Source organism: Chrysemys picta, chromosome 15 (genome assembly GCF_011386835.1).
Source record: "Chrysemys picta bellii isolate R12L10 chromosome 15, ASM1138683v2, whole genome shotgun sequence".
Lineage (NCBI taxonomy): Eukaryota > Metazoa > Chordata > Testudines > Emydidae > Chrysemys > Chrysemys picta.
In genome coordinates, this window is record NC_088805.1 from 11,295,197 (window position 1) to 11,322,622 (window position 27,426).

The following is a 27,426-nucleotide window of genomic DNA, read 5'->3' on the forward strand; positions in this document are numbered from 1 at the left end:
TTGGGATAATACTTCCCTACCCCACAGGAGGCTTTAACAACACGTATTAAACTGGCCCAACTCAGTGTCACTAGTGGTAAAAGGAACCTACTTCTTAGAGAAAAGCCTTTAGCTTTATTTATAATAATGAAAGAAGGATGGATTTCTTAATCCACTGCAACTCATTTACAATCCACCTACCCAAAGGCTCATCTATTCTCGCCATTTTTACAGCGTGCTCATGAAAAGCACCATACCAATTTAGTCCATAGACGACCATAAGCGCCCCATCACACGAGATCAAACCCTCTTCTCATCTTGCTCTCCAGAGAGGGAAGAAAAGTGAGATAGTATCAGAGAGCTAGACAAGCAAAGGATTCAATCTGTCTACCAGCTCGGTTCTGTGACCCAACTATGGGGCTGGATTAGTCCTGGAGATCTCACGCTGTTTGATTTACGAGTGAGCTACTTAAAGCCCTAGCTCCCCATATGAAGTGCCACTCTGTAAAGCCGATTCCCCGGAGTGGCATTAACTGACTTGGACTTTCTTATTTCCCAAACAGTTGTTTAGACTGCGACGCAGTTCACCAGGGCTATAGTCAGCGTAGTTCAAGAGATCAAGGTGGCCTCCAACACACCGTCAGCTAAACAAACTCACTAGCTTGCCTAGCAATGCCCTTAACTCCCAGGATTCACATGACCTACAGGGATATGGAACATGAACTGTGGGAAAAGCAGTATAGCAAATTGGTTTGAAGTCCCCAAACTACCTTAAAAATGTTTAAATAACAATCTACGCCCATTTTGCATGTGGGGAAGGTCCAACACAGACAAGAAACTGCCATATGAGATGAGCAAAATAAACAGTCTCCTTATGTAGCTGGTCACAGGATCTTTTCAGTCCTTAAAGCTTGTCTTCCACAAACAACCAAGTCTCGAGCAAGGAAGGGATACTTCCTGTACCAGACATGAATTACTCCTCCTTTATAGAAGAGAAACTCCACCCGGAGAGAGAATGTACCAGGCTCCTAATCAGAATGAACCTGGAACTGTGGCTGAAACATCAGAAATGTTTTTAGCCCCAAGTCACTGGCTCCAGTAACAATTCTGCTTTGGTATGTCTTGACCAGGGACATGACAGTGTTAGCAAAAGTGTTCTAAAACTCTAAAACACAGACAAGCTAGCGGAGATTTGAACATGTGCTATACTAGTCAAGTTGAAGGTTGCCATTATTTAATATGGTGACACCACCACACTTTATTTTTAGAGCATCTTTAATGCAGAGCATCACAAAATCATTCACAGACTCAGGCCACGTCTACTCTACCACTTATGTCGCCAAAACGTATGTCACCCCTGAGCGACATAAGTGGTAGTGTTCACAGAGCTAAATCAGTGGCAGAGCTTCTCCCACAACACAGCTACCGCCACTTGTTGAGGTGGTTTTATGTCGTCGACGGGAGAGCGCTCTCCCATCGGCACAAAGCAGCTATATGAGCAATCTTACAGTGGCGCAGCTGCATCAGTACAGCTGTGCCGCTGTAAACTCTGTAATGTAGACACAGCCTCAGACATATGCCAGACTAAAGAGGAAAATTAGAGAAAGAAACTTATGCGAGGAACTGGGAAGGGGAAAGCTCCAGAAGGATGGGACAACAAAGCAGAAAACTTCGTGGCCTGTCATAGTAGAGGACACAGAGAAGAGAGCAAGGGTAGGTGAGTGAGGAGAGTAAGTTAGAAGAAAGGTAGTGAGGATAGAAGTACAAAGAAAAATGTAAAAGATGAGGGTGGGCTCAACATGGATTTGCTAGTAAAGGTGACAGAGGAGGCTGAGGGAGATAGATTATATTTTGACATTTTCAGATGGAATGAGTTTTAGAAATGCAAAGTGTTTAGTAAATGTTAAGTAGACTTCACAGGTGCCCGGCAACAAAACCAACAAAAAAATCAACAAAACCAAGGGTCTGCTGATTTCCTGTCCTGTGCTTTAATCACTAGGCCACACTTGCATCTGAAGAAGTGGTTTTTTACCCACAAAAGCTTATGCCCAAATAAATCTGTTAGTCTTTAAGGTGCCACCAGACTCCTTGTTGTTTTTATGGATACCGACTAACATGGCTACCCCCGATACGAGCTTAGCTATGACAGTCTGTACCCCAAAAATAGAAGTGTTATTCAGGACAGGCTATGGTGAGCAGGGAGCAGATGACAGCCCTGTTCATACATTAGAAGGGCTTCCCACAGTTGACATTCCAGTGTAGAAATGTATAATGCAAACTCTCTAGCATCAAAAGGGAGCAAGCAAAAATAGACACAAAATGAACTCCAGAATACAAGGGAGGGTATGTGGTCTAAGGCCTAGAACAGGGAACTGTGGACCTGATTCTCCTCTCATTCAGGTTTTTATGCCAGTGAAACTTCATTGACTTCAACTGAGTTATTCCTGATATTAATCAGTATTAGCGCAGGGGTTCTCAAACTTCATTGCACTGCAATCCTCTTCTGACAACAAAAATTACTACACGACCCCAGGAGAGGGGGCCAAAGCCAAAACCTCACTGCCCTGGGCCGGGAGGAGTCAAAGCCAAAGCTCCTGGGCTTCAGCCCCTGGTGGAGGGGCCTGTAACCTGAGCCCTGCCACCCACGACTGAAGCCCTTGGACTTGGGCCCCAGGAGGTGGGGCTCAGCCCCCAGCAAGTCTAACGCCAGCCCTGGCAACCCCATTAAAATGGGTCATGACCCACTTTGGGGTTCCGACCCACAGTTTGAAAACCACTGTATTAGCAAAAGGAGAAACAGGCGCGGGGAGTCGACTCGTGTATTTTATTCCTGGTTCTGCCAGAGATTTGTTGTCTGACCTTGGTCAAGTCAGCGACCATCCCTGTACCTCGGTTTCTCCATCTCTGCCTACATGAAGGCCATTTGCACAAGTATAAACTCTTAATGCACCCACACAGCACCTGCATAAAGATAAAGAGCCAGATTAAGCTGCATCAGTGTAAGACCCATTTGTGCTCAGGCAGTGCCTATACCATGCTAACTCTAGAGAAAAACTACCGCGATGTAATTACACTAATGCAAATTTCCTTATATAAGGAATGGGGATAATATTGACCTATCTCAAAGGGAGTGTGAGGCTCATTATATTAGTCTTTGTGAAATGCCAAGAGACCCAGATAAAGTATTGAACTAGAGTTCATGTTCTCCAGCAATAAAACGGTCTTTTTCCTATGAGTTTTATTTATTGTAAATATAAAAGAGGGATGAGGAAAAGAGGGCCTGGAGAGGTGGAAAGTATTATGATTCCCCAGGAAAACGGAAAAACAGGAATCAATAAGTAGGGAAAGAGAGGGAGACAGAAGCCAGTGGATAATAAGGTGTAAGGGAGGTTACCCATTAGTTTCTCTAACAGCCGGTGGAGACTGGGTCGGAGGATCCATTTCAGCCAAGAGGGCAGCTGGACATTTGGCTATGTTGACCTCTCCCAGTTGGAGACAAAGGGGCTAAAGACAGCACAGAGTCCAGACTTTCAATGGAAATATACCAGCAAGAAAATGAGCCTTTTACTGCATTACACACTGCTCGAGGCAGAGGATTCCCTGTCTGAGTCCCCCAAGACAATAAAGCCCCTGTTTTACCAGGGTCAGTACAGCTAAGAAGCTGAAACAAGTCAGATTCCTACCGTGATGGATACTAAGCTATGTCGACACTAGAGACCTTACAGTACCAATACAGCAGCACCTCTCGTATAGCCGCTCTATGCTAATGGGAGAGATCTCTCCCGTCTACATAATAAATCCACCCCCAATAAGCAGCAGTGGCTATGTTGACGGGAGAAGCTCTCCCGTGACGTAGCGCTGTGCACAGTACCACTTATGCCAGCAAAACTTATGTTGCTCAGGGGTGTGTTTTTTCACACCCCTGAGCAACATAAGTTTTGCCGACATAGGTGGTAGCGTAGACTTGGCCTCAGTCCTGTTTTGAGTCTTCTTGCCCAGCAGCAGCAAAGAGTCAGGGCTAGTCTAGACGGGCAGCGCTTTAACGTGCCTTGTGTGGTCGCGGTGCAGTGCTGGGAGACAGCTCTCCCAGAGCTCTAAAAAAACCACCTCCGCAAGGGGCACAGCTCCCAGCACTGCCTACACTGGCGCTTTACAGAGCTGAAACTTCATTGCTCGGGGGGGGGGGGGGTGTTTTTTCACACCCCTGTGCAAGAAAGTTGCAGCGCTGTAAATTGCCAGTGTAGACAAGCCCTCAGAAACCTGACCCAGCTGAGAGCCAAGAGGCTGAATTATTGCATTAATGTTTCCCACCAAGACCATTTACTGGGTGTAGGCCATAATGAAGCAATTTCACACTAAACGTTCAGTCAGAGCAGCCCAGTACCAAGTCAGCTCTACAAACTGCAAGGCATCTAAGCTGAGGGAAGTGAGTCAGTCAGACAGACCCATTACCCACCAAGGGAGACAAAGAAGATAACATGTCTCTGCAGAGCACAGCTATCTTCCCCATAGAGACAACAAACAGATGTAAACATATGCACCCTGTTCCACACTTAAGATTAAATACCGCTTCCATGAAAAATCAAAGGCAAAGCTCCCTCTAACTTCAATGGAGCAGGGATAAACCTTTAAAAAGAGGATGGGGAGAGATGTGCCACCACAGAGAAAAACAAAGTTTAAAATAAAAACTGTAGTTCATGTAGCTGAATCTTTTAATCTAGCACTTTACCTTAACCATCAGACAAAATAAGCAACCTGCCACCAGCAAGTATGTCTAAAATCAGAACCCATTTGAACAGTTAAAGGTCTAATATTTATGCACAGCCAGAATATTGCCATTAATTCATTACTTATTAAACACCAAAAGCATAATCTGTATTTATGAAACCCTCTTTTACGAGCTCTGGTGAACAATCCCCAATCATTTTTTAAATGAAGCCACAATTGTTTTAGCTGGATTTTGCAATCAAAATGAAGCAGCACAGTACCAAGAATTTTTAACACCTCAAAAGAGATTATTCTAAAAGCAGAACCATTTTGGTGTAAGTTACCAAGACTGTGCTTTTTTTAAACCAAGCTTAGCGGAGGTTTTGCAGAAGTGTTTCCATGCTTCTGTCATTTCAAAGAAAACAGATGAAGATTTAAATAGCCACCTCAGTGCTTGAAACTCATATTGCAATTTTGTACTAGTCCATGACGAAGACAGAGAAAGTGACTAAGGGCTCGCCTACATTTACAGTGCTGCAGCACCACAGCTGCAACACTGTAAGGTGGGCTTCGCCCATCAGCATAGATACTCCATCTCGTGAGAGGCAGTAGCTAGTTGACAGGAGAAAGCGCTATGTTGGTGGAGGGTTGTCTACACCAGGAGTTAGTGCCTTGCACAGTTATGTGGATTTTCCACACTCCTGAGCGACGTAGTTATATCAACATGAGTGGCTAGCGTAGACCAAGCCTAAGAATTAACAGAAGTGAAACTGGCCTTTTTTTATTGTCCAAACTGAGTGAAATGCAAAATACACACCATAGTTAAAAGTCAATTAATTTAAAACAGTACCACACATAAGAAATTTTGTTTAATAAAGCATGATTTTTAACTTGATAGCAAATTTAATACTTTTAAAGAGGGAAAGACCATCACCACACAGATCACGTCCCTCAGGCCATAAGAAACAGAGGAAGCCACACAATCAAGCTGCATCTGAAATCTACAAAACAAGAAGCAAATTTAAAGCTACCCTCCTCAGGTGGCAGGCCTAACATGGTATCAAAATAAAACAAGAAGATAAGTCAGATTCCGTTCTTCCCATCCCCTCATTGTGGGTTTGGTAGATCTCAATGAGCAGGCCTCAGGGATACCTGTTTGGACAGGGTAGGCGCTGTAGTACCATTGATGATTCAATATCCTAATTTGTCATCTAAAAGAGTTAATCAAAACACATGCCTTTGGCAGTTATCATGCTGGGAATCCCCAGACCATCCCTTCCTGCCTTACATCACACTGCATTGTTCTCTGGTATTCTACGGGCAACAGACCCAAAAATAATGCAGACATTTCCCTCTTTTTAAGACAGTAATTTCATTTTCCACACTGGTTTATGACACTTCAGAAAGAGAAACCCAGTCACCAACCTTCCTAATCAACTTCCAAGAACCCGCCTATGATATGCACCGATCTCTTCGAAAGAGCAAGGGACACAGATCTAAATAGATCTCTCACCTGTGCAAACTCCCCTTTTGTCCCCATGTGCTGCTCTAGTGTATAACAGTGCTCACACAAAGAGTGCATTGCACAACAGACTGCTCATTCACTGTGATGTACAAGTTTCATCTGTAGAAATTTTAAACAGTTTCTGGCATGGCCTGAAGATAAATTTCTCCAACACTGGAGAAAAAGCAATAGCAACATTTACCTGCTCTAAACAAACCCCTAAAACAACAAAGATCCATTCACACAGACCTTTCATGATATCCTCCTTCCCTGACCTCCACTCACAAGAAGCATGAAAGGAAGTAGGATTCTTCTTGATCCTCCCCTTCAATGCATAAAAGTCTCTCCACACTATTTTTTTCAATAGGTTCAAAAGTTTCAGCAATATAGTCAAATTCACCCATGATGTAACTTCACTTCAGTAGAGTTACACCAAGCATTAATTTGTCCCACACCGTCCGATACACTATCCTTTCTCCTCTACGTTCCCAAAGACTAACACAATTATAAAGAGCAGGCAGCTTTCATGTTGACAAGATCTGCAACAGGAAAAGTAATTGGGCTTGTAGCAGGTTTGCTTCTTTATGGAGGATACTATACATATGAAAAGCTGTTAAGGGGGAGAGAGGATTCCACTTTTTAACTTTAGCTATTCAGACCTTTCAGAGTAGCAGCCGTGTTAGTCTGTATCCGCAAAAAAAACAGGAGTACTTGTGGCACCTTAGAGACTAACAAATTTATTAGAGCATAAGTTTTCGTGGACTACAGCCCACTTCTTCGGATGCATCCGAAGAAGTGGGCTGTAGTCCACGAAAGCTTATGCTCTAATAAATTTGTTAGTCTCTAAGGTGCCACAAGTACTCCTGTTTTTTTTATTCAGACCTTGTCTATCCTGAAAGACTCTATGGACAAATGGAGAACTGTTACAAACACGGACATGGCAGAAGAGCAGAACTTGAACTGCTGAAAGAGGAATGGATTTTTAATTCACTTTTTTTTTTTAAATGTGTTTTGTGTCTGCTCATGCCAGCATATTTAACTCCTAAAATCTAATGAGCTCTTGAGAGGAAGGACATCTTAAAGATTCAAATGCTTCCATCAATTAAATCAAAGTATGAAAAAATTCCCAATGTTTCACCCAACACCTCCTGCAAAACCAGAGAAGACTCGACTTGAAATTTCAGATATTTCTAACATAAAAAACAAAAGCAAAACAAAAATTTAGCTTTCGGGTCTTCTTTATACATTGTAAAGCACCACAAAAACGGCACAAACCCCATTTTTCAGATTTCTGCAATTCACCTTTAATCTTCCCACTGTCTGAAAATATTAGATGGAGAGAAAAAGCCATTATCGATGCAAGCAATAAGCTATCCGACCAGATGGCAGAGCACTTTGAATTTAAGGACTGTAACAGTTGTAGCTGGCACAGCTCAACTCCTATGGCTTTAGAAGCATGTAGGGAAGACTCTAAGATGGTCCTACAAACTTTATCTGTGTGCGGCCCATGAAGATGCTCTTCAGCAAGCCAATAAACCACCGGGGATACATTACTAGTAAGAACACACTGAAAACCTGGCACTAGAAGCCAAATGCCACTCAGCCAAAACCACATCTCTGAAAAGTGCCTAAGCTGTGGGTTATGAGGGGGAAAAAAACAAGACTGCCTCCTCCTACAATACAACTATCAGTTTGTTGCTATTGGAGGTTCTTCTCCAACATCTAACTAGACCAGGGGTCGGCAACCTTTCAGAAGTGGAGTGCCGAGTCTTCATTTATTCACTCTAATTTAAGGTTTTGTGTGCCAGTCATACATTTTAACGTTTTTAGAAGGACTCTTTCTATAAGTCTATAATATATACTAAACTATTGTTGTATGTAAAGTAAATAATGTTTTTAAAATGTTTAAGAAGCTTCATTTAAAATTAAATTAAAATGCAGAGTCCCCCGGACCAGTGGCCAGGACCCGGGCAGTGTGAGTGCCACTGAAAATCAGCTCGTGTGAAACCTTCGGCACGCTTGCCATAGGTTGCCTACCCCTGAACTAGACTGTTGACCACTCCAATCTGGGAGGGGGGTTGCTCACTAAGAAGGGAACTGCTGCTCCCCATGAATGTTAGGGCTGCAGCATGCCTCCCAAAGGCCAACTGACTGTTTCTCAACAGTTTTATCCCAAGCCAGTTTAGACTGTCTTTTCTGAAGGTGTTACTGCCGGCTTGAAGCTAGCACTGTAATTCGAGCTTCTGAGTCCAGTAATAAAACTGTGATTTTCTTGGAGCAGCTCTTAAGAGAATGTCTGGTTTCTATTAAAGGTATGATGGAAGTAATGGATTGCAGCCCTACCCCAGTGTTTGATTTAATCAGTTTCATAAGCAGAACTTGGTCACCCTAACATCTCCCAGAACTCTAGGGAATTTTTGGGGATCCATCTTCCTTCCCTGATAGGGGTGGGAGGTAAACAGAGATTCTATGGAGCTTTCGCATGAAGCCAGTTGTTTGACATACTCCTCTGCTGAGGAGTTGTGGATGGTTCATAAGGTTGCTCTGCACCTGAGGGAGCAGCAGAGAAAGGACATGGTGCCGGAATGAATTCTGAACATGATTGTATCATGGTTGCAATGTGATTGCAAAGTCTGCCGGTCAGTTTCATCTCAAAGGTTCCTAGGAGATCACTTTACACATGCAAGCCAGGCCTAAAAACAGAAGCCAGACACTATAGCAATGGCCGGGGAAAGAATTACTGCTGATTGAGAGAGCAGTAAAAGGTGCAATTCTCCTAGTGAGGATACAAGCAGAGGAAAGGGTGAGTGGTCTAAAATGTGCACAAGGGAAAGGCGGGGAGGTCTATGGCAGATCAATCGAAGACAGGGTGCACGATAATGGAAGAGCACAAGCAGGGTACAGGCCAGTGATGAGGTAAAAGCTAAGAAAGAGTGGAGTGGGATACACACTGGGGGGGGGGAGAGGAGGTGGAAGCACCGGCAGGTTTATAAACCAATTTGGGGTGTAGGAAAGTGGGAGATGGGGGGGCTGCAAGCTCAGGGAGGTGTGTTCGGGGGGGGGGGAGCGACTGAGGAGGATGCAGGCAGAGGCCCGTGAGGGGTTGCAGGCTTGGGGCGATCTGGGGGCACAGGCTAAGGGATAAGCACGTGTACGAGAGATGAAGGAGGTGCAGGTTGAGGGATGTGGGGGAGGGGTGCAGGCTGAAGGGGATCTTGGGGATGCAAGATCAGGGGCTGCGTAGGAGGGCAGACTTGAGGATGCAGGGGGTATAGGCAGAGGTGGTGCAGGCTTGGGGTTGCAGGCTGAGGGATGGAGTGCGGGGGATGCAGGCTGAGGGAGGTACAAGCAGAGGCAGGTGACAGGGTGGGGTGTGGGCTGAAGGGACTGGGGTTGCAGCCTGGAAAGGAAAGGGTGTGGGCTAAGGGGGGCTGTGGATTGGGCTCTGAGGGATGCAATCAGAGGCGGATGAGAGGTTACAGGTGTGTTGTGAAGGGACTGGGGGTGCAGACTGGAGGGGAAGGGGCTCAGGGGTGTGTGGATGTGCAATGGGGGGTGCAATCTGAGGAAGAGGGGGTGGGGGTACAACCAGGGGGGGGTGCAGATTTGGGAGTGAGGGCTGACAGGGCTATAGGGAGGGGCTGAACGGAATGCAGGCAGTGGCCGGTGAGGGGTTAGGGGTGCGGGCTGGAGGGGGACGGGGTGGAGGGGTGCGGGCTGGGAGGGAAGGGCTGAGAAGGATGCAGACAGAGGCCGGAGAGAGGTTAGGGGTGCGGGCTGGAAGGGCTTGTAGGAGGGGCTGAGGGCTCCATGCTGGAAGGAGAGTGTGGGGATGCAGGCGGGGAGGAGGAAGGGGTTGAGGGGGTTCGGGCAAGAGGAGGGGCTAAGGGGATGCAGGAAGAGGTCGGGGAAGGGTGTGGGCTGGGGCCAGAAGGGGACTTGGGGTTTCAGGCTGGGGGGGCTGAGAGGGTGTAGGGAGAGGCCGGGGAAGTGAGGTGCGGGCGGACGGGGATGTGGGAGTTCAGGCTAGGGGGGTGCAGAGAGTGGCCGGGAAGGGGTTGGGGGTGGATGGGGAGGTGGGGGTGCGGGCTTGGGGAGTGCAGGGAGAGCTCGGAGGGTAGGGGTGCAGGCGGAGGGGGGTGCAGGTGGAGGGAGCAGGGAGAGGCCGAGGAAGCCTCGGGGGGGGGGCTAGGGGCGGAGGGAGACGTGGGGGTTCAGGCTGGGGGGATGCAGGGAGAGGCCAGGGAGGGATTGGGGGTGCGGGCTGGAGGGGGATGTGAGGGTTCAGGCTAGGGGTGGAGGAGGATGTGGGAGTGCAGGCTAGGGAGGTTGGGGGTGCAGGCTGGGGGGGGAGGGGGATGTGGAGGTTCAGGCTGGGGGGGTGTAGGGAGACCCCGGGAGGGGGGGTTCAGGCGGGGGGGTGCTGGGAGAGCCCAGGGGGGGTTGGGGATGGAGGCTGGGGGCGAAGGGGGTGCAGAGTGAGTCCGTGGAGGGGTGTGGGCTGGGGGCAGGGGGGGACGTGGGGGTTCAGGCTGGGGGATGCAGGTGGGGGGAGGGGCTGGGGGGTGCAGGGAGAGCCCGGGCAGGTTGGGGGTGCAGGCTGGGGGGTGTAGGGAGAAATCAGGGAGGGGTTGGGGTGCAGGCTGGGGATGGAGGGGGACATGGGGGTTCAGGCTGGGGGGGTTGGGGGTGCAGCCTGGGGGCAGAGGGGGACATGGGGGTTGCAGGCTGAGGGGGAGGGGAACGTGGGGGTGCAGGCTGGGGGGGACGTGGGGGTGCAGGCTGGAAGGGGTGTAGGGAGAGCCCCGGGGGGAGGGGTTCAGGCGGGGGGGTTGGGGATGGAGGCTGGGGGAGGAGGGGGTGCAGAGTGAGGCCGGGGAGTGGTGCGGGCTGGGGGCGGAGGGGAACGTGGGGGTTCAAGCTAGGGGGGGGTGAGGGAGAGCCCCGGGAGGGGAGGTTCAGGCGGGGGGGTTGGGGGTGGAGGCTGGGGGCGGAGGGGGTGCAAGGTGAGGCCGGGTAGGGGTGCGGGCTGGGGGGGACGTGGGGGTTCAAGCTGGGGGGGGTGTAGGGAGAGCACCGGGAGGGGAGGTTCAGGCGGGGGAGTTGGGGGCGGAGGGGGTGCAGCCGGGGAAGGGTGCAGGTTGGGGGCGGAGGGGAACGTGGGGGTTCAAGCTGGAGGGGGTGTAGGGAGCGCCCCGGGAGAGGGGGTTCAGGCGGGGGGTTGGGGTGGAGGCTGGGGGCGGAGGGGAACGTGGGGGTTCAAGCTGGAGGGGGTGTAGGGAGAGCCCTGGGAGGGGAGGTTCAGGCGGGGGGGGGGTTGGGGGTGGAGGCTGGGGGGATGCAGGGTGAGGCCGGGGAAGGGGGGTGCGGGCTGGGGGCGGAGGGGGACGTGGGGGTTCAAGCTGGGGGGGTGAGGGAGAGCCCCGGGAGGGGAGGTTCAGGCGGGGGGGTTGGGGGTGGAGACTGGGGGTGGAGACTGGGGGCGGAGGGGGCGCAGGGTGAGGCCGGGGAAGGGGGGTGCGGGCTGGGGGCGGAGGGGGACGTGGGGGTGCAGGCTGGGGGGGTGTAGGGAGCGCCCCGGGAGGGGAGGTTCAGGCGGGGGGGTTGGGGTGGAGGCTGGGGGCGGAGGGGGCGCAGGGTGAGGCCGGGGAAGGGGGGTGCGGGCTGGGGGCGGAGGGGGGGTTGGGGGTGCCGGCCGGGGGGGGGGGGTTGGGGCTGGGGGGCGGCGGTTATCGCCGGTAGTCGCTGCCCGGGGGGCCCTGCCCGGGTCCCGCACTCACCCAGGTCGTCCATGGTCCGGCCGGGCCCGCAGCCGCCGCTCTCCGCTCGCAGCAACTTTTTCTGCCAGCCCCGCGGGCGCGCTCCCGCACCACCTCTACGGCGTGCGCGCTCCCCGAGCGGCCGGGCGCACGGCGCGCCGCGGTGGTTCCAGTGGGACGCTGCCACCTCGTGGTGGGTCTGAGAACTTCAGCTCCCGTCCTGAGCCAATTCTAGGCGCTGAGCCCCAGCCTGGCGCCGGGGGGCGGTGGGGTTAGGAGGCAGCGTGACACGGGGGGGCTGTGCCACAGGACGGTACCATGGGCGGTGGGAAAGCGGACTGTGCCACAGGACGGTACCGTGGAGGGGGGCTGTGCCACAGACTGGTGCCACGGGGGGGCTGTGCCACAGGATGGTGCCATGAGAGGCTCTGCCATAGGCTGGTGTTAGGGAGGCTGTGCCACAGGATGGTGCCATGGGAGGCTGTGCCACAGGATGGTGCCACGGGGGGGCTGTGCCACAGACTGGTGCCACGTGGGGCTGTGCCACAGACTGGTGCTATGGGAGGCTCTGCCATAGGCTGGTGTTAGGGAGGCTGTGCCACAGGATGGTGCCATGGGAGGCTCTGCCATAGGCTGGTGTTAGGGAGGCTGTGCCACAGGATGGTGCCACAGGGGGCCGTGCCACAAGATGGTGTCAGGGAGTCTTTGCCACAGGACAATCCCACGGGGGCTGTGCCACAGACGGTCCCAGGGGAACTGTGCCAGAGGCTGGTGTCTGGGTAGGCTGTGCCACGGGACAGTCCCATGGGGGTTGTGCCACAGGATGCTGCATGAGGCATGGTGACTGGATGTTGCATCACATACCAGGGGCGTGAAGGGGGGGGTGCTGTGCTGCAGTGTGGAGCAAGGTGGACACGACAGTGGGGTGGTGCCACGGGCATGCTGCGTCATGAGGTAGGTCCAAAGGTGCTGGACCCCAGGTGGACCCATGAATTATGCAATGCCCCTCTGTAGTGCTGGGCAGCCCATGGCTTGTTAGTGGTACCTGACCACTGAGGCAGCTGAGACTCCACTAAGGCACTGCCACCTGGTGGTGGGCCTGGGAACTCCAGCTCCCAGCCTGAAGGGATTATAAATGAAGTGGGCTGTAGCCCACGAAAGCTTATGCCCAAATAAGTGTGTGAGTCTCTAAGGTGCCACAAGGACTCCTCATTGTTTTAACAATCCACATGTATGTCTAGCCCACCTAATGATGTACCATCCCCTTATCGTAGCCTACCTAGCTTCTTCAGACACCCTAGCAGGAAGCTGTGTCAGTCTGGTTTCCCCAAACAGCTCCCCAACTACTACCCTCTTGAGAGAGGGAGGGAGTCCCTGATGATCCAGTTAGAAGGTCCTTTGTTCTTGTTGGTTACCAGGCCTTGGCCTTGCTTGTCCAAACCAGTTCAGTAGCCTCAGCTGGATATAGGGCCAGATGCCTCAGAACCAATGGCTCTACCATTGTCCCATAAGGGCTGCCAAGTATTTACTGTGGGGTGGCTCACTCTCAGACATTGTTTCCGTCCTGACTGCTTTTCCTCACAACCACCTATTAAATTAAGTTAGTATATCCATACAGTAAACATCTGAACCAAATCAACCATACAGTGATCACAAATTATTACAAAGCAGCCCCACTTCTGTCACAGCGAGTCTTTTTACCACTCTGTCCTCTTATCTTATTGTACTCCAGATGACAGGATGGTTAAAAACAGTCACTGGCGCTGGTGAGAGATTTCCTGAAAATTGGCAGTGTAGAAAAGGCCAGAGTGATAGGGAACTCTGACAACACCACTTGTGCACCACTTTTCCTAAAAATGAAACCTAATGAGTCAGGGTATGTTTTTAAAGCGTCACTGCATGTCCTGTAGTGTAGTGTGCACATGCGAGATTGCATTTTTTTGTAAAGAAAACACAGAGACCTTGCGATCAACTATTAACAATCCCCCGTGCTTTATTTTTTCACTCTCCAAACACAGGCACACCCAGTTTCCTGGCTAACACAGTCCAGTAGACATCATTATTTCCCTACTAAGAAGTATCGTCATTAGGTCAAGGGACACTGCACTATCCTCTCCCTGTTCCTGACTGAGACTTTAGAATAATCAGCAGCCTCCAGAAATTCATCCCAGGTTTATGCTGCACCCCATATATGCTGGGAAAGGACATAGGGAGCTTAGAGAGCGCTGTATGGCTATCATTGTGATGCCAATATAATTAATATATAAAACTTATACATGTGTGCTTTGCTATGAAGTCTCATGGGTATGAGTTAAGAAACTCCCAGCAACCTGTGACAAAACAGACATTTTAAACACCATGTGCATGTAGTCTGGCCATGTTGCTATTATCTCAAGTTTGACTCCCTGGCTATTATCATCTCTAGGTCGTTAACGTTGGTGTATTGCAGTATTACATAGCGAGATGACTTGGGGATCTGTGGGTCTCAGGCATAGATACACACAACCGTGGATTGTTGCGGTTGTTAATTTGGAAGTCCTAAATTCACAGGAATCATGTCTTTCTTTCCCAGCACCGCCACCCAAATTCCTTGGAATCTACATCTTGCTTCCCAGGAACAAGTGACAGACATCTTTCTTGGTGTATACTGTGTTCTGTATCTTAGTGTGAATAAAAAATAAACTGCAGTGCATTTGTATTGATGCCTTGGCTGCATATTTTAATTTCTAAAGTCATCCAGGGACATAGAGTAATCAAGTGATTAGTGAAAATACCCATATTATGGTAAAGCGAGCTGCATCTTTCCTGCATCATCCACATTAAGGTAGGCTAGGCTGCACTAACCTGTTACGTTCTTGGTTGGAAGCAATGAGCATTGATTCCATGTACAAAATAACTTAGAGAATTTTTTCACTTCAAGGTCCCAGAAGCAAAGACAAGGTTTTCATCTCGAGGCCAAAAGACCAAAAACATCAAGACACTTGATCACGGCCTTGTATAGACCAAGAGACTACCTACACTTGATCTTAGCTCATAGAGAGAGTACAACAGTAATGACTGCTGTTGATAAAGGTTATACACCTCTACCCTGATATAATGCTGTCCTCGGGAGCCAAAAAATCTTACTGCGTTATAGGTGAAACCGCATTATATCAAACTTGCTTTGATCTGCAGGAGCGCAGCCCTGCCCCCCTGGAGCGCTGCTTTACCACATTATATCTGAATTTGTGTTATATCGGGTCGCGTTATATCGGGGTAGAGGTGTATCACTAACTACCTAATGGAGAATTAGGCCATGTGTGCTGGAAAAACTACAGCATGGATTTAGAGATTCAGATAGGTTATAGGCAAAAAGAAAGCAACACCAGGGACTAGCTTTAAAGGCCAATTCTGTGCTGATTTACATCCAGTGCCATCCTATTAAAATCTCAGAGTGCAAATTAGCACAACATTAAACCAACAGTCCAGGGCCTCATTGATTCTGAACAAGTATGTGTCAAGACATGAAAGGCAAATGCAGAATTGGCCCAATCCTGGTTGTTATTGATTGCTTGCAACTCCCATTGAAATGAACGGGCCTCAATACCTCTCAGAATTGGGCCCTTAGGAAATAGACTTTGCTCTAGCTGCTGAACTGAACTCTGTGTGAAATGCTTGGTGAAGTAGAAATGGCAGGGCCATCACCACTGGTGATATGGTTTTAAATCGAAACTCTAAAGACTTGTCTTCATGGCAAGTTAGCTCAAGGTATAGACTCAAGTGGTCTCCTTAATTCAAGTCCCACCCATACACAAAACTGCCTCACTTGAGTTCTTTGGTGCTTTTAACCAGAGTTAACTGGAAGAGGCTAAAACTTGAGTGAGGACAAGATATCAGCTATTAGCATGACCAATCAATAATGTAGGCCCATGCTAGCTTAATTTAGGTGCTATTAGCCTTCCAATGCCTTTTCACAATGCCTCCTCAGCTGAATATTCTTGCCATCTAGTTCTTCTTTGGTTCAGGGACAGACATCAATTCCCATTTCACATGTGCTAGTTTGGCATTCAATCCCCACATTCATGTGTGGTATCTAGTGCTAACAAATGCAGTTCTCCAGCTCCGGTACAGAATTTCTTCTGACTGGAATGGCAAGCCAGAGAACACCTTCCTAGTGTGTTGCTATCTGGCTGGAGGCAGACATGAAGGTTTTTGTAGCTCAAGAGGAGTAAGTTGAGTTAACTGTGCAGTGGAGCCATACCCTCAAAGAAAATGACTGCATTACTGGTGAAAGATGCCAGATGGACAACACTGGAAAATAAAGTCATCAGTTTCTCCTTAGAGCAGGTACAGCACAGAGGCAGGATTCCTTACCCCACCCTGGCCCTACTAACAGGGCAATTTATTAAGTGATCCATCCCCTGTCATTCAATCCCCATATCTGGCAGTCAGAGGCTCCCGGCTCCCCCTTCTCTACTCAAACCACTCAGACCACTTTGTTTCTCTCAAATGTGCTGGATCCCTAGCCATGCAAATAGGGAATACATTTGTTCATTGAGTTTTGAGATAGGGGAGTCAGGCAATGAGTCAACAGCTCAAAAGCTGCACTAAATTTGCACAAAATGAAGGATTGCAGATGCCCTCTTCAATACAGGGATTCAACCCATGGCAACTAAGGCTGTGATGTGATGTAAGTACCTGATAGTCTATCATGATGTGAAAGGTGTGAGATGGGTACTACAGTGGCAGCCACAACACAGAACTTAGCCCGTTAGGATGTTTCAACTAACCACTTCTCAGCAACTGCTTTTTCTAAGTTAAAAGAATATGGTTAATTCATGGTAAAAGTCTAAGATCATTTTTATAAGCAAGAGACATTTACTGGTTAAACAAAAAAAAAAACATTCCATACATGCAGTTATTCAGCAGTACTTACTAGTAACAAGGAATGATTTAAGATAAAAGCATTCAAAGCTTCTTGGTTAAACCAATGCATCACCTACCACTAGCTGCACTCAGAACCCCAACACACTTAAAAACCTACCATACAAGCACACAAAATTAAACTCTGATTTTATAACAACCATATCAGTCTCACAGGAGACTATCAAAAATTACCCATATCAACTATATTTCAAGTTGTCATGGCAGGGGTATTGGGAAAAGTTTTCAAATAGCAATAATCACACCTCAGATTAACCTCATTAGTTATGATACTGCCACTACACAAAGCTTTTAAAAAAAAAAAAAAAAAAAAAAAATTACCAATCTTACAAGCCACTAAAATGTGATCACTCTTTCAGATTAAAGGGAGTTTTCACCAGCACTCAAAATACCCTGAAAACTTTCCTCCATCAGGTCAATGTAAACCTACCTCTGTTATAATTAAGCAATAAGATATTTACATAGACTCTGACTTTCCTTAACTTTATTACCAATTTAAAGACAAGAAAAGATACTGAAGCATTCTGGGATATTTTATGCTAATTAACTAATTGTATCAGGGGGTAGCCGTGTTAGTCTGAATCTGTAAAAAGCAACAGAGGGTCCTGTGGCACCTTTAAGACTAACAGATGTATTGGAGCATAAGCTTTCCTGGGTGAATGCCCACTTCGTCAGACGCATGCGAGAGATTATGCCATAAGCTATCAAAGAAACTAACTACTTGTATTGACCCTATAAAATGCCAAGGAAAAAAGCTTAGACTACTGTATTAGAAAAAGGCCCCAATGTAAATTATCAAATTAATGTCATACTGGATCATTTACAGTTTGATCGATCATAGAATTTTCATTCTTTCATGGTAAAAGTCTAAGATCACTTTTATAAGTGAGTAAATTCTAATTAATAAGCTCTAATGAATTACACTGCTTGATATCATGTGATGTAGTATGGGTATATTCAAAGCAGTTTCTAGAAACTATTGAAATACCTGTGAACTCTCCAGAAGGGTCTTGTGTGTCACACCAAACTGTTCATTCTCAGTCCTCTGTAGAAAGAAATCCCAGCCTTCTCCCTGGTGGCTGTATTAGCCTCTGCCTGATTTTATTTCATATATATATATCTGAGGGGTAGCTGTGTTAGTCTGTATCCACAAAAACAATGAGGAGTCCAATGGCACCTTAAAGACTAACACATTTATTTGGGCACAATCTTTTGTAGGTAAAAAAAAAAAAAACACTTCTTCAGATGCATGGAGTGAAAATTACAGATACAGGCATAAATATATATTGGCACATGAGGAGAAGGGAGTTACCTTACAAGTGGAGAACCAATGTTGAAGGCCAATTTAGTCAGGATGGATGTAGTCCACTCCCAATAATTGATGAGGTGTCAATATCAAGAGAGGGAAATCTGAAATGGTTGTGGGTGAGGACAAGTCACAAAGCTCTGTCACCAGGTGTGCCATGGCTACATCAGAGATACTGTTCCTGACAGCTTGTAGTCCATCCTTGTGTGGAATATTGGTGTAAAGAGCTTCTACATCCATGGTGACCAGGCTGGTGTTTTCAGGAAGATCACCAATGCATTTGTAGTTTCCTCAGGAAGTCAGTGGTGTCTCGAAGATCACTAGGAGTACTGGTAGCGTAGGGTCTGAGGAGAGAGTCCAAACAGCCAGACAATCCTGCTGTAAGAGTGCTAATGCCTGAGATGATGGGGTATCCAGGGTTTCCAAGTTTATGGATCTTGGGTAGCAGATAGAATATCCCTGCTCGGGGCTCTAGGGGTGTGTCTGTGTAGATTTATTCCTGAGCTTTGTGACTTTATCCTCACGCACAACCATTTCAGATTTGGGGACAACCTATACCTTCAAGTCAGTGGCAATGCTATGGGTACCCGCATGACCCCACAGTATGCCAACATTTTTATGGCTGACTTAGAACAACGTTTCCTCAGCTCTCATCCCCTAGCGCCCCCCTAGGCTGTCTCACTACAAAAGCAATATTCACTCTCTTGGTATTGACACCTCTTTATCAATAATTGGGAGTGGGACTTACATCCACTGTACTGGGCTAGCTTGATTATCACTTAAAAAAAAATTTTTTTTTCTCTTACTTAATTGGCCTCTCAGAGTTGGTAAGACAACTCCCACCTGTTCATGCTCCCTGTATGTGTGTATATATATATCTCCTCAATATATGTTCCACTCTATATGCATCCGAAGAAGTGGGCAGTAACCCACGAAAGCTTATGCTCTAATAAATTTGTTAGTCTTTAAGGTGCCACAAATACTCATGTTCTTTTTCCTGAATAAATTGACCTTCAGCATATGCTAGTCTTTAAAGTGCCACTAGACTCCTTGTTATTTCATATATAATGCCATTCCTTTTACTTTGTGGGTTTTTTTTTTTTTTTTTTTTTTTTTGCTTTCTTAACTTTAATTTTCAGGCCATATTCCCCTTCCAATGGTAGGGGAGGGAAAAGAAAATACAAAATGAGATTTATTTAAAATGGTTAGAGCTGTTCTCAGTTTATTAAAATATTGTATTAATAGGAATAGACAGTGTCAAAAAATAAAGAGAATAAAAGCATCAATATTTACCACACATAGATGCAACAAACTTATACACCTGATAAATTACAAAATTTCATACAAACAGTAGAGACAAAAAAGACAATAAAAACAACCCAGGAAAGCCATTCAATAAGAATAAAACCCACGAAAGCAGAAAAAAAGCATAAATATAAACAACCATATTTAACTAACCCAAGAGTATAAAACGACTTATATAAAACAAGCATAAAAATCAACCACAAAAACAAACAAAAGTTTTTTTCAATCTATTGTTAAACATCTATGTTCAGTCTCCGTAGAGACTGTCAAAAATTGCCAATGCCGACTATATTTCAAGTCGTCATGGCGGGGTATTGGGAAAAGTTTTCAATTAGCAATAATCGCGCCTCGGATTAACCTCATTGGCTACGATACTGCCACTGCGCAAAGCTAACGATAACTCCGTCGGCGCCGCAGCCCCTCGACGGGCCATAATCTGTCCGGTTAGGGGGACGGCCAGGATAAGGTGGCGGCGAGCCGGGTACGAGCCACCCTGAGGAACACTGCCTCAGGCACCCAGCAGTGCCAGCCAAATCCAGCAGGGTTGAGGGGTTCAGCGCCTTCATGCCACTCAAAACCACCAGATCGCCGCAGAGATCTCTGGGAGTCTTTATGCAAATTAGACATTTGCGTCACCAAGCTGGAGCCGGCCTGAGGCGGATTCAGCCGCTGTACTCTCGCTTCAGAGGAGGGGGAAGGCGGGAAACGAGTGAGGGAGGCACCGGAGAATGGGGCGGGGAAAATGGCGGCGGCCGGGAAAAGGGAGCCGCCGCTTCCTGGCTTGTCAGCCCGCGGGACAGCGGAGCGGGGGCCAGGGCGGCGCGCCTGTGCGAGCCTCGCTTCCGTCCGAGAGCGGGAGACAAGCCGCTGCGGGGCGTCCCTCGATCCGTTACCCGGGGCGGGGGACAAGCCGCTGAGAGCCCCCGGACCCCCATTCGTTACCCGGGGCGGGGGACAGGCGGCTGAGAGCCCCCGGACCCCCATTCGTTACCCAGGGCGGGGGACAGGCGGCTGAGGGCCCCCCTATCCCTTCCCCGAGGCCCCTCAGCCCTTCTGGGCGGGGAGCATCACAAGCTGTTAATATAACACACGAATCCCCGCGGCGCGGCGGAACACCCGAGTACTCGGAGTAAAACCCTCCGCTCCGCGGCGAGTGTGTGTTCATACCGGGCTCACCGGCCCGAAGACCTTCCTACCCGGCGCTCACCGCCCCGTCACACTGCCCTGTAAAGCCATCCCGTAACCCCGCTCGCTACAGGGCTCCTTGTGAGCCCGGCGTACCTGCGAAAGGGACTAAAAAGAGACCTTTATTGGCTAAACAAACAACACAATCCCTCCCCGCATGTCTACTCAGTGGTACCAGGTCATGATTTACCCCAATGGGAACAGTAGAAAAAGATCAAAACACACAGCTTGTCGGTGAAAATAACATCACCTACCATTAGCGACACGCAAAACCCAAATACACTTAAAAGCGTACTATCCAAACAATTAAACTCTGATCTTATAACAACCATATCAGTCTCACATGAGACTGTCAAAAATTGCCAATGCCGACTATATTTCAAGTCGTCATGGCGGGGTATTGGGAAAAGTTTTCAACTAGCAATAATCGCGCCTCGGATTAACCTCATTGGCTACAATACTGCCACTGCGCAAAGCTAAAGAAAAGTTTAGCAATCTTACAAGCCACTAAAATCTGATCACTCTTCAAGTTAAAGGGAGTTTTCATTAGCCCTCAATATGTCCTGGAAACTTTCCTTCACCAAGTGAATGTAAACCTACCTCTGTTATAATTAAGCAATAAGATATTATTTACACAGCCTTTGACTGTCACTAATTTTATTACCAAATTAAAGACAAGAAGAGATACTGAAGCATTGTGGGACATTTTATGCTAATTAGCTAATTGTATTGACCCTGTAAAATGCCAAGGTGGAACAAAAGCTGAGACTTAGAAAAAGACCACAATGTAAATTATCAAATTAACATCACACTGGAATGTTTCATACAGCTTTCATTAGAAAGAGCAGGTTTGGGGTGTGGTCTGGGGATCAGGGCTGGGGCGGGGGGCAGGACTTTTGCCTGGAGGTGCAGACTTGGGGGTGTGGCTGGAGATGAGGGATTTGGGGTTCAGGAAGGGGTTCTGGGGGGCTCAGAGTTGGGGCAGGGTGTTGGGGTGCAGGAGGGGGTCAGAAGCAGAGATCCAGAGGGGAACACTGAGCACAGAATCCTTGACAAAGTCCACTGCTCCTCAAAGCTGTCTAGGGAGCCAGCGGATGCCGCCCAGAGGAACTCTGCCCGGATGCATGAAACAAGGAAGGAACGGAAATAGGCCTCACAGTCACAGATCACCCCCTCGTCCAGCATTGTCCTCCTGGTGTTGTAGATGGCCACTTTGGCCAGTGCCAGGAAGAAGTTGATGAGGAGGTCTCGCGACTTTGTGGCGACATGGAAATGGTGTGCGAATATGAAAAGGTGTGGGGAAAAGTGCAGCCATAACTTCAACAGGAGGTTCCAGAGGAGACAGAATAGGGGCTACAACCTGGCACATTCTAGACAGGCGTGCGCCAGCTTCTCCCTCATGCCGCAAAAGGGGCAGGGGTTGGGGATGGGGGTGAATCGTGCTAGGTACAGGCCCGTGCTCACCGCTCCGTGAAGGAGCCACCAACCCATATCCCTGGGAGGGCGTGGGACCAGGGTGAAATAGAGACTGGCACACGGGGGTTCCTCACCCTCTATAGGTGGTAGAAACTCCCATCACTTGGTATTGGAGCAGGACACGAGGGTGAGGAAGTGAAACGTGTGGAGCACAAGCACGTAAAGTTGTTCCTTGGTGGGCTTGGAAACAAACTGCAGGGCGCAAAGCTGGCTCAGATTATGGAGGGGAGGGAACCAGGGAGGCTCATGGGACAGGGGCTAGATGAAAAGATCCGGAGGGCTTGGGGTGAGGGGTGGGTGGGGAGCACCTCTCGCAGGACCTGCTCAAGGAAAACCCAAGAGGTGGGCGGTAAGGCTGCCCCCACCACCTGGAGTATGTGCAGGGGGGGTCTGAAGGGTGGAGAGCCCCATGTGCCGACCGAGTGCTTAGGGACATTACTACGGAGTTGTAGCTCTGCTCCATTGCTATGAAACACACTAAACCCCGTGACAGAAGACCTGAGGACCCAGAGAAATATCCTCCACTCCACAGCGAGTATCTGTTAATACTAATGGTCACCCAGCCTGGAGACATTCATACCCAGAGTTCACCGCCCCCACCACAATGCCCTGTGGGTAGTGCACTGGGAAGCTATACCTTAACCCCACTCACTACAGGGCTCCTTACGAGAGGGGCCAAAGCCTGAATTATCAAGAGACATTTACTGGTTAAATAAACAGAACATTCCCAACACGCAGTTATTCAGCAGTACTCACTAGTAACAAGCAAAGACTTCCCCCAATAGGAATGGTAGGGGAAAAAAAGAAAAAACATCTGTTATATAAAACAAACAGTAATATCATCCACAGCTAGGTCCACTCAAAACTGATATACACTTAGCAGGCTATGAATATTTTTTCACTTCAAGGTCCCAGAAGCAAAGACAAGGTTTTCATCTCGAGGGCAAAAGACCAAAGACATCAAGACACTTGATCACGGCCTTGGATAGACCAAGAGACTACCTTTATTCATCAATAATTAATACCTAAATTAAACTCTGATTTTATAACAACCATATCAGTCTCACAGGAGACTATCAAAAATTGCCAACACCAACTATATTTCAAATCAACACAGCAGAATACTGGGAAAAGTTTTCAACTAACAATTTTAAATTTTATTAGAGAATATTTAAAAGAAATAAACGATACAGAAAATTTGAAGCATTAGTTATTGGTCATTGGGGGTAACATACAGAGTATGGGGGTATGTTGGTGTTTTGGGGATGGGCAGCACACATAGTATATACACACTGCAATGTCCCCAATGAGGGGTGGGTAACCGGTGGGCGGGATCAGGAGACAGTCGATAAACGGTGAGGGTCTATCACCCATACGGGAGGTAGAGACAGTCATGGGTATAAGTAAGCGGGCTGGGTAATGGGGATGGGGTGACCCTCACGTGGCGGGATTCATCTAGGTTTGGTGGGTTTAGGGCTCAGGGGATAGGGTCCAGCAGGGGGTGTGTGTGGGTGCACGAGGTCTCCCCGGCTCACTCTTGGTATTGGCGGTGGCCAGTGATGTGCTCGATGTAAATGTCCCGGGACCAACGGATAGCGTCCGAGACCATTAGGCGTCTCATGAGCCGCGCGTAATGACGGCCCACCCCACAGGTCCTCAGCACGCGTTCGTTACACGGGTCCCAGGCACCCAGGGCCCCAACGAGCAGAGCGTCGACGTGCACCTCGTAGCCCTTAGTCCGCAGGGTGTCAGCCAGGGGGGCGTATTTTTCGAGCTTGCGGGCTCGGGCTTCGCGGAAGGCCGGGGTCCTGTTCTCGAACGGAATCGCTACGTCGACCAGGATGATCTTTTTCCCCACCTCGTCCGTGACGACGATGTCCGGGCGCAGCGGGCTGTCGGTGCCGGGGACGGCGCGGTTGACGGTGATCTCTCCCAGACGCGGGTTGATGGCCTTCACTAGACGGTCCTGGACGGCGTTGTGGCGTAGCTGCCAGGCTCTGGCGTGGGGCTTGCAGCAGCATAGGACGTGGGGCAGGGTTTCGTTGACGTACCCGCACTTCCTGCAGCGTTTGTCCCGGTTCCCGTGGCGGATGGCACCGTTGAGCGGGACGCAATTCAGCCGGGCGCGGTGGATGAACCGCCAGTCGGCGAACCGGGTGAAGCTGCCTGTGGGGAGGAAGTGGTTGCTGGAGTCCCACTTGCTGGTTACTTCGAAGACTTTACCCTGGTCCGGCTTTTTCTTCAGGGCGTCCACGTAGAGCGCGTGGACGGCGGCCTTCAGTGATCTCTCCAGCACGCCTCTGGCTCCAGGGGTGACGATGATGTTGTCCTCCGTTCCGGTCCACGGTATCAGGACTCCCAGCTCCTGCCGTTCCTCGTTCCATTCCCAGCGGCAGCCCAGGCGCTTTCCCAGCCGGCGCGTGGCATTGCGGGCGCGAGTCCACAGCGAGGCAAAATCACCCCTGTCCCGGGCGAAGTCGCCGTCCAGGGAGCCACTCAAGAAGGTGGCCACATCTCGGTCGGAGGGAGGTCTGCCGATTCGTTTCTCGGTGGCGGCGTGCAGGGCGGTCGTTGCAACGTTCTTCACCGTGGCGTCCGGGCAAGTCAGGAGGCGGAAGGTGTGTGTGAGGACCGCGATGTCACAGAGGTCTCCCATACGGGGGACGCCGGCACCACCGTGTCTGTGCTTGATGTATACGAGTTCGTTGCTGGCTCTCCGGGGCAGGGACATCCAGTTTTTGACCAGCTTCCGGATGGCGTTGTCCGCCTTGTTGAGGGGCACCTTTGCCACGGCGGATCCCCTCAGGACGAAGGCGATGCGGGGGATCAGGAAGGTGTTGAGGGCGTTGATCTTCTGCCACGGCGCCAGCAGGGATGTGTCGATTTTGGCGACGTCCTGCAGGATCCCCCCGATGGTGTCCTCGGGGGTCTGCCGGACGCGGAAGCCTGTCGGTGTGCCGAGGTGTTGGTACGCCTGCCCCTCCGCCAGAGGAACGACGGACTCGCCCTGGATGATGAACTCCGTCATCAGTACCGAGTCCCTCTTGCTCCCGTCAACGTGGAGGGACGCACACTTCTTGGCGTTGAAGCGGAGTCCCGTCCAGTCCGCGGCTCTCCCGATGGTGTCGAGCATGCCCTGGAGCCTCTCGGGGTCGTCCGCGATCAGGACCAGGTCATCCGCGTAGGCCAAGACGCTCACCCTCTCGCCGTGCAGGTCGAAGCCGTCGCCGCCGTCGGAGATCGCCCGCAGGAGCGGCTCCATGGCGAGGTTAAAGACGATGGGGCTGAGGGGGCAACCCTGCTTCACGCCGCTGTGGATCGGTATCTCTGCGGTCTCCCCTTCTACCGAGCGGATGGTGGTGCTGCAGCCCTCATACAGCTCCCGGATCAGGTGGAGAAAGGTCTCTGGCATCCCAAACTCCTGTAGGGTGTCGAAGATGTGATGGTGGGGGATGGACCCGAAGGCGTTGGCCAGGTCGAGCCACGCTATCGAGCACTGCCTCCGCGTTCTCCTGGTCGTCTGGATGACGGTCTGGAGAAGGAAGTTGTGCTCGTAGCACCCCTCCGACGGCATGAAGCCCTTCTGGGCAGGGATGATGGCTCCCCCGGTCGTCGCCCACTCCGTGATCCTGGCTGCCAGACAGCTGGCGTACAGTTTGTACATGGTGGAGCAGAGGGAGATGGGTCTCCAGTTGCTGGGGTCATCCCGCTCGCCCTATATTTCAAATCAACACAGCAGAATACTGGGAAAAGTTTTCAACTAACAATAATCACACCTCAGATTAACCTCATTAGCTATGATACTGCCAACACAAGGCTAAAGAAAATGCCCCAATCTTACATGCTACTAAAATCTGATCACTCTTGCAAGTTAAAGGGAGTTTTCATAGAACTCAAAATGCCCTGAAAACTTTCCTCCATCAGGTCAATGTAAACCTACCTCTGTTATAATTAAGCAATAAGATATTTACACAGACTTTGACTTTTCCTAATTTTATTACCAATTTAAAGACAAGAAGAGATACTGAAACATTCTGGGATATCTTATGTTAATTAGCTAATTGTATTGACCCTATAAAATACCAAGGCAAGGAAAAAAGCTGAGACTACTAGAAAAAGACCCCAATGTAAATTATCGTATTAACGTCATACTGGATCATTTACAATTTGACCCATCTCATACAACTTTCATTCTTTCATTAGGAAGAGCACTAGAAAAGGAAAACAAGCTCCTCAGGAACACAGACTAAACCACCACAGCTTTAAGACAAGACCAATGTTTATTCCTGCTCCAATATATCAGAAATACCCCATAGAAACCCAGTAAGAAATTCAGAAAGCCCAGAGGAAAAGAAAGAAAAGAAAGAAAGAACCTAGCCTCCCAGAAAACCTTCTTCACCTTATCTGTTTTTCACTCAGGCAAAAAGTCAGCTGCCACAGAGACTACCAAAAATTGCCAACAACAGCTATATTTCAAGCTATCAAGGCAGGGCTTTCGGAAAAGTTATGCCTCAGTTGAACCTCACAGACTATAATACTGTGTGACGTTCCCCCCTGGTGTTGTCTGGACCAGTGATCTGCTAGGCCATGCCAATCCTTGACTCTGTGAGCCAACCTTACCCTGCTTTGCGTTAGAACCTCTACTCCTGGGCTGTTCACGCACAGCCTCTGAAATGTAAGCTGCTTTCAGCTACTTGCAAGCGAATGACACTAGCCAATATCTCCAGTCCTAGAAACAACTCTAGGAACCTCCGTCTTGCAGTGTCCAGTTATGCCCACTGGACGCTGCAAGCTTATATAAGTTTGTCAATTTAACAAATAAATTGATATGTACCAGGCTTGTTTTCCCAAGCGGAGTCTCTGACACACTGCAAACCAAATGGACTGCTTCAGGTAGAATCAGGCTCTCCCCTTTGATCAGTGATTCAGTCGCTTGGTGACGGTGGTATCTGTAGATGTAGGTGGGAGAGAGAGCATGGCAAAATGTCTCTCCCTTTTATCATGTCCTTTCTTCCCTACTGGCTTTGCCCCCCCTTCAGAGTTAGGTGAGTATTACCTCATTGCAGTCCCAAACTGCCTAAAGGAAGGGGGTGATTCCCTCAAGGGTTTATGTTCCTGTGGGGTTGGGCTGGGCTTGTCCCATCAATGCCCTGACGAGGTGTGAACTGCCTCTCTGTTCTTGGAGAGTTTTTGCATGGGTTTGCTTTAAGCCTTGAGGATACATTTTCAGCCTCATAACTATGTATATGAAATTATAACCTATACCCTTACTATAACATTAC

The 27,426-nt window shown here is 49.1% G+C and overlaps 1 protein-coding gene and 4 non-coding genes across 10 annotated transcripts in view; all 5 read right to left on the reverse strand.

Moving 5' to 3' along the window:
* Positions 1-12,107, reverse strand: part of LOC101941454 (paxillin) — a 65,066-nt gene extending 52,959 nt beyond the window's left edge. For 3 of the 6 annotated variants that reach the window (XM_065568320.1, XM_065568314.1, XM_065568313.1), the window contains exon 1: positions 7,466-7,805. In XM_065568320.1, coding sequence (XP_065424392.1) covers positions 7,466-7,805 — 340 coding nt within the window. Of the gene's footprint in view, positions 1-7,465; positions 7,806-11,970 lie in introns of those variants that run through there. The other 3 variants (XM_065568315.1, XM_065568321.1, XM_065568319.1) reach the window with 3 other exon arrangements.
* A 4,913-nt stretch (positions 12,108-17,020) lies between these two features.
* LOC112060106 (U4 spliceosomal RNA) lies at positions 17,021-17,162 on the reverse strand. The gene has a single exon (XR_010592954.1). It is a non-coding gene; the product is annotated as a U4 spliceosomal RNA (small nuclear RNA).
* Positions 17,163-19,734: 2,572 nt separating this feature from the next.
* LOC112060110 (U4 spliceosomal RNA) lies at positions 19,735-19,875 on the reverse strand. Its single transcript, XR_002889398.1, has one exon. It is a non-coding gene; the product is annotated as a U4 spliceosomal RNA (small nuclear RNA).
* Positions 19,876-21,005: 1,130 nt separating this feature from the next.
* On the reverse strand, positions 21,006-21,146 carry LOC112060111 (U4 spliceosomal RNA). The gene has a single exon (XR_002889399.2). It is a non-coding gene; the product is annotated as a U4 spliceosomal RNA (small nuclear RNA).
* A 4,675-nt stretch (positions 21,147-25,821) lies between these two features.
* LOC112060107 (U4 spliceosomal RNA) lies at positions 25,822-25,963 on the reverse strand. Its single transcript, XR_002889395.2, has one exon. It is a non-coding gene; the product is annotated as a U4 spliceosomal RNA (small nuclear RNA).
* Between the last annotated feature and the right edge of the window lie 1,463 nt (positions 25,964-27,426).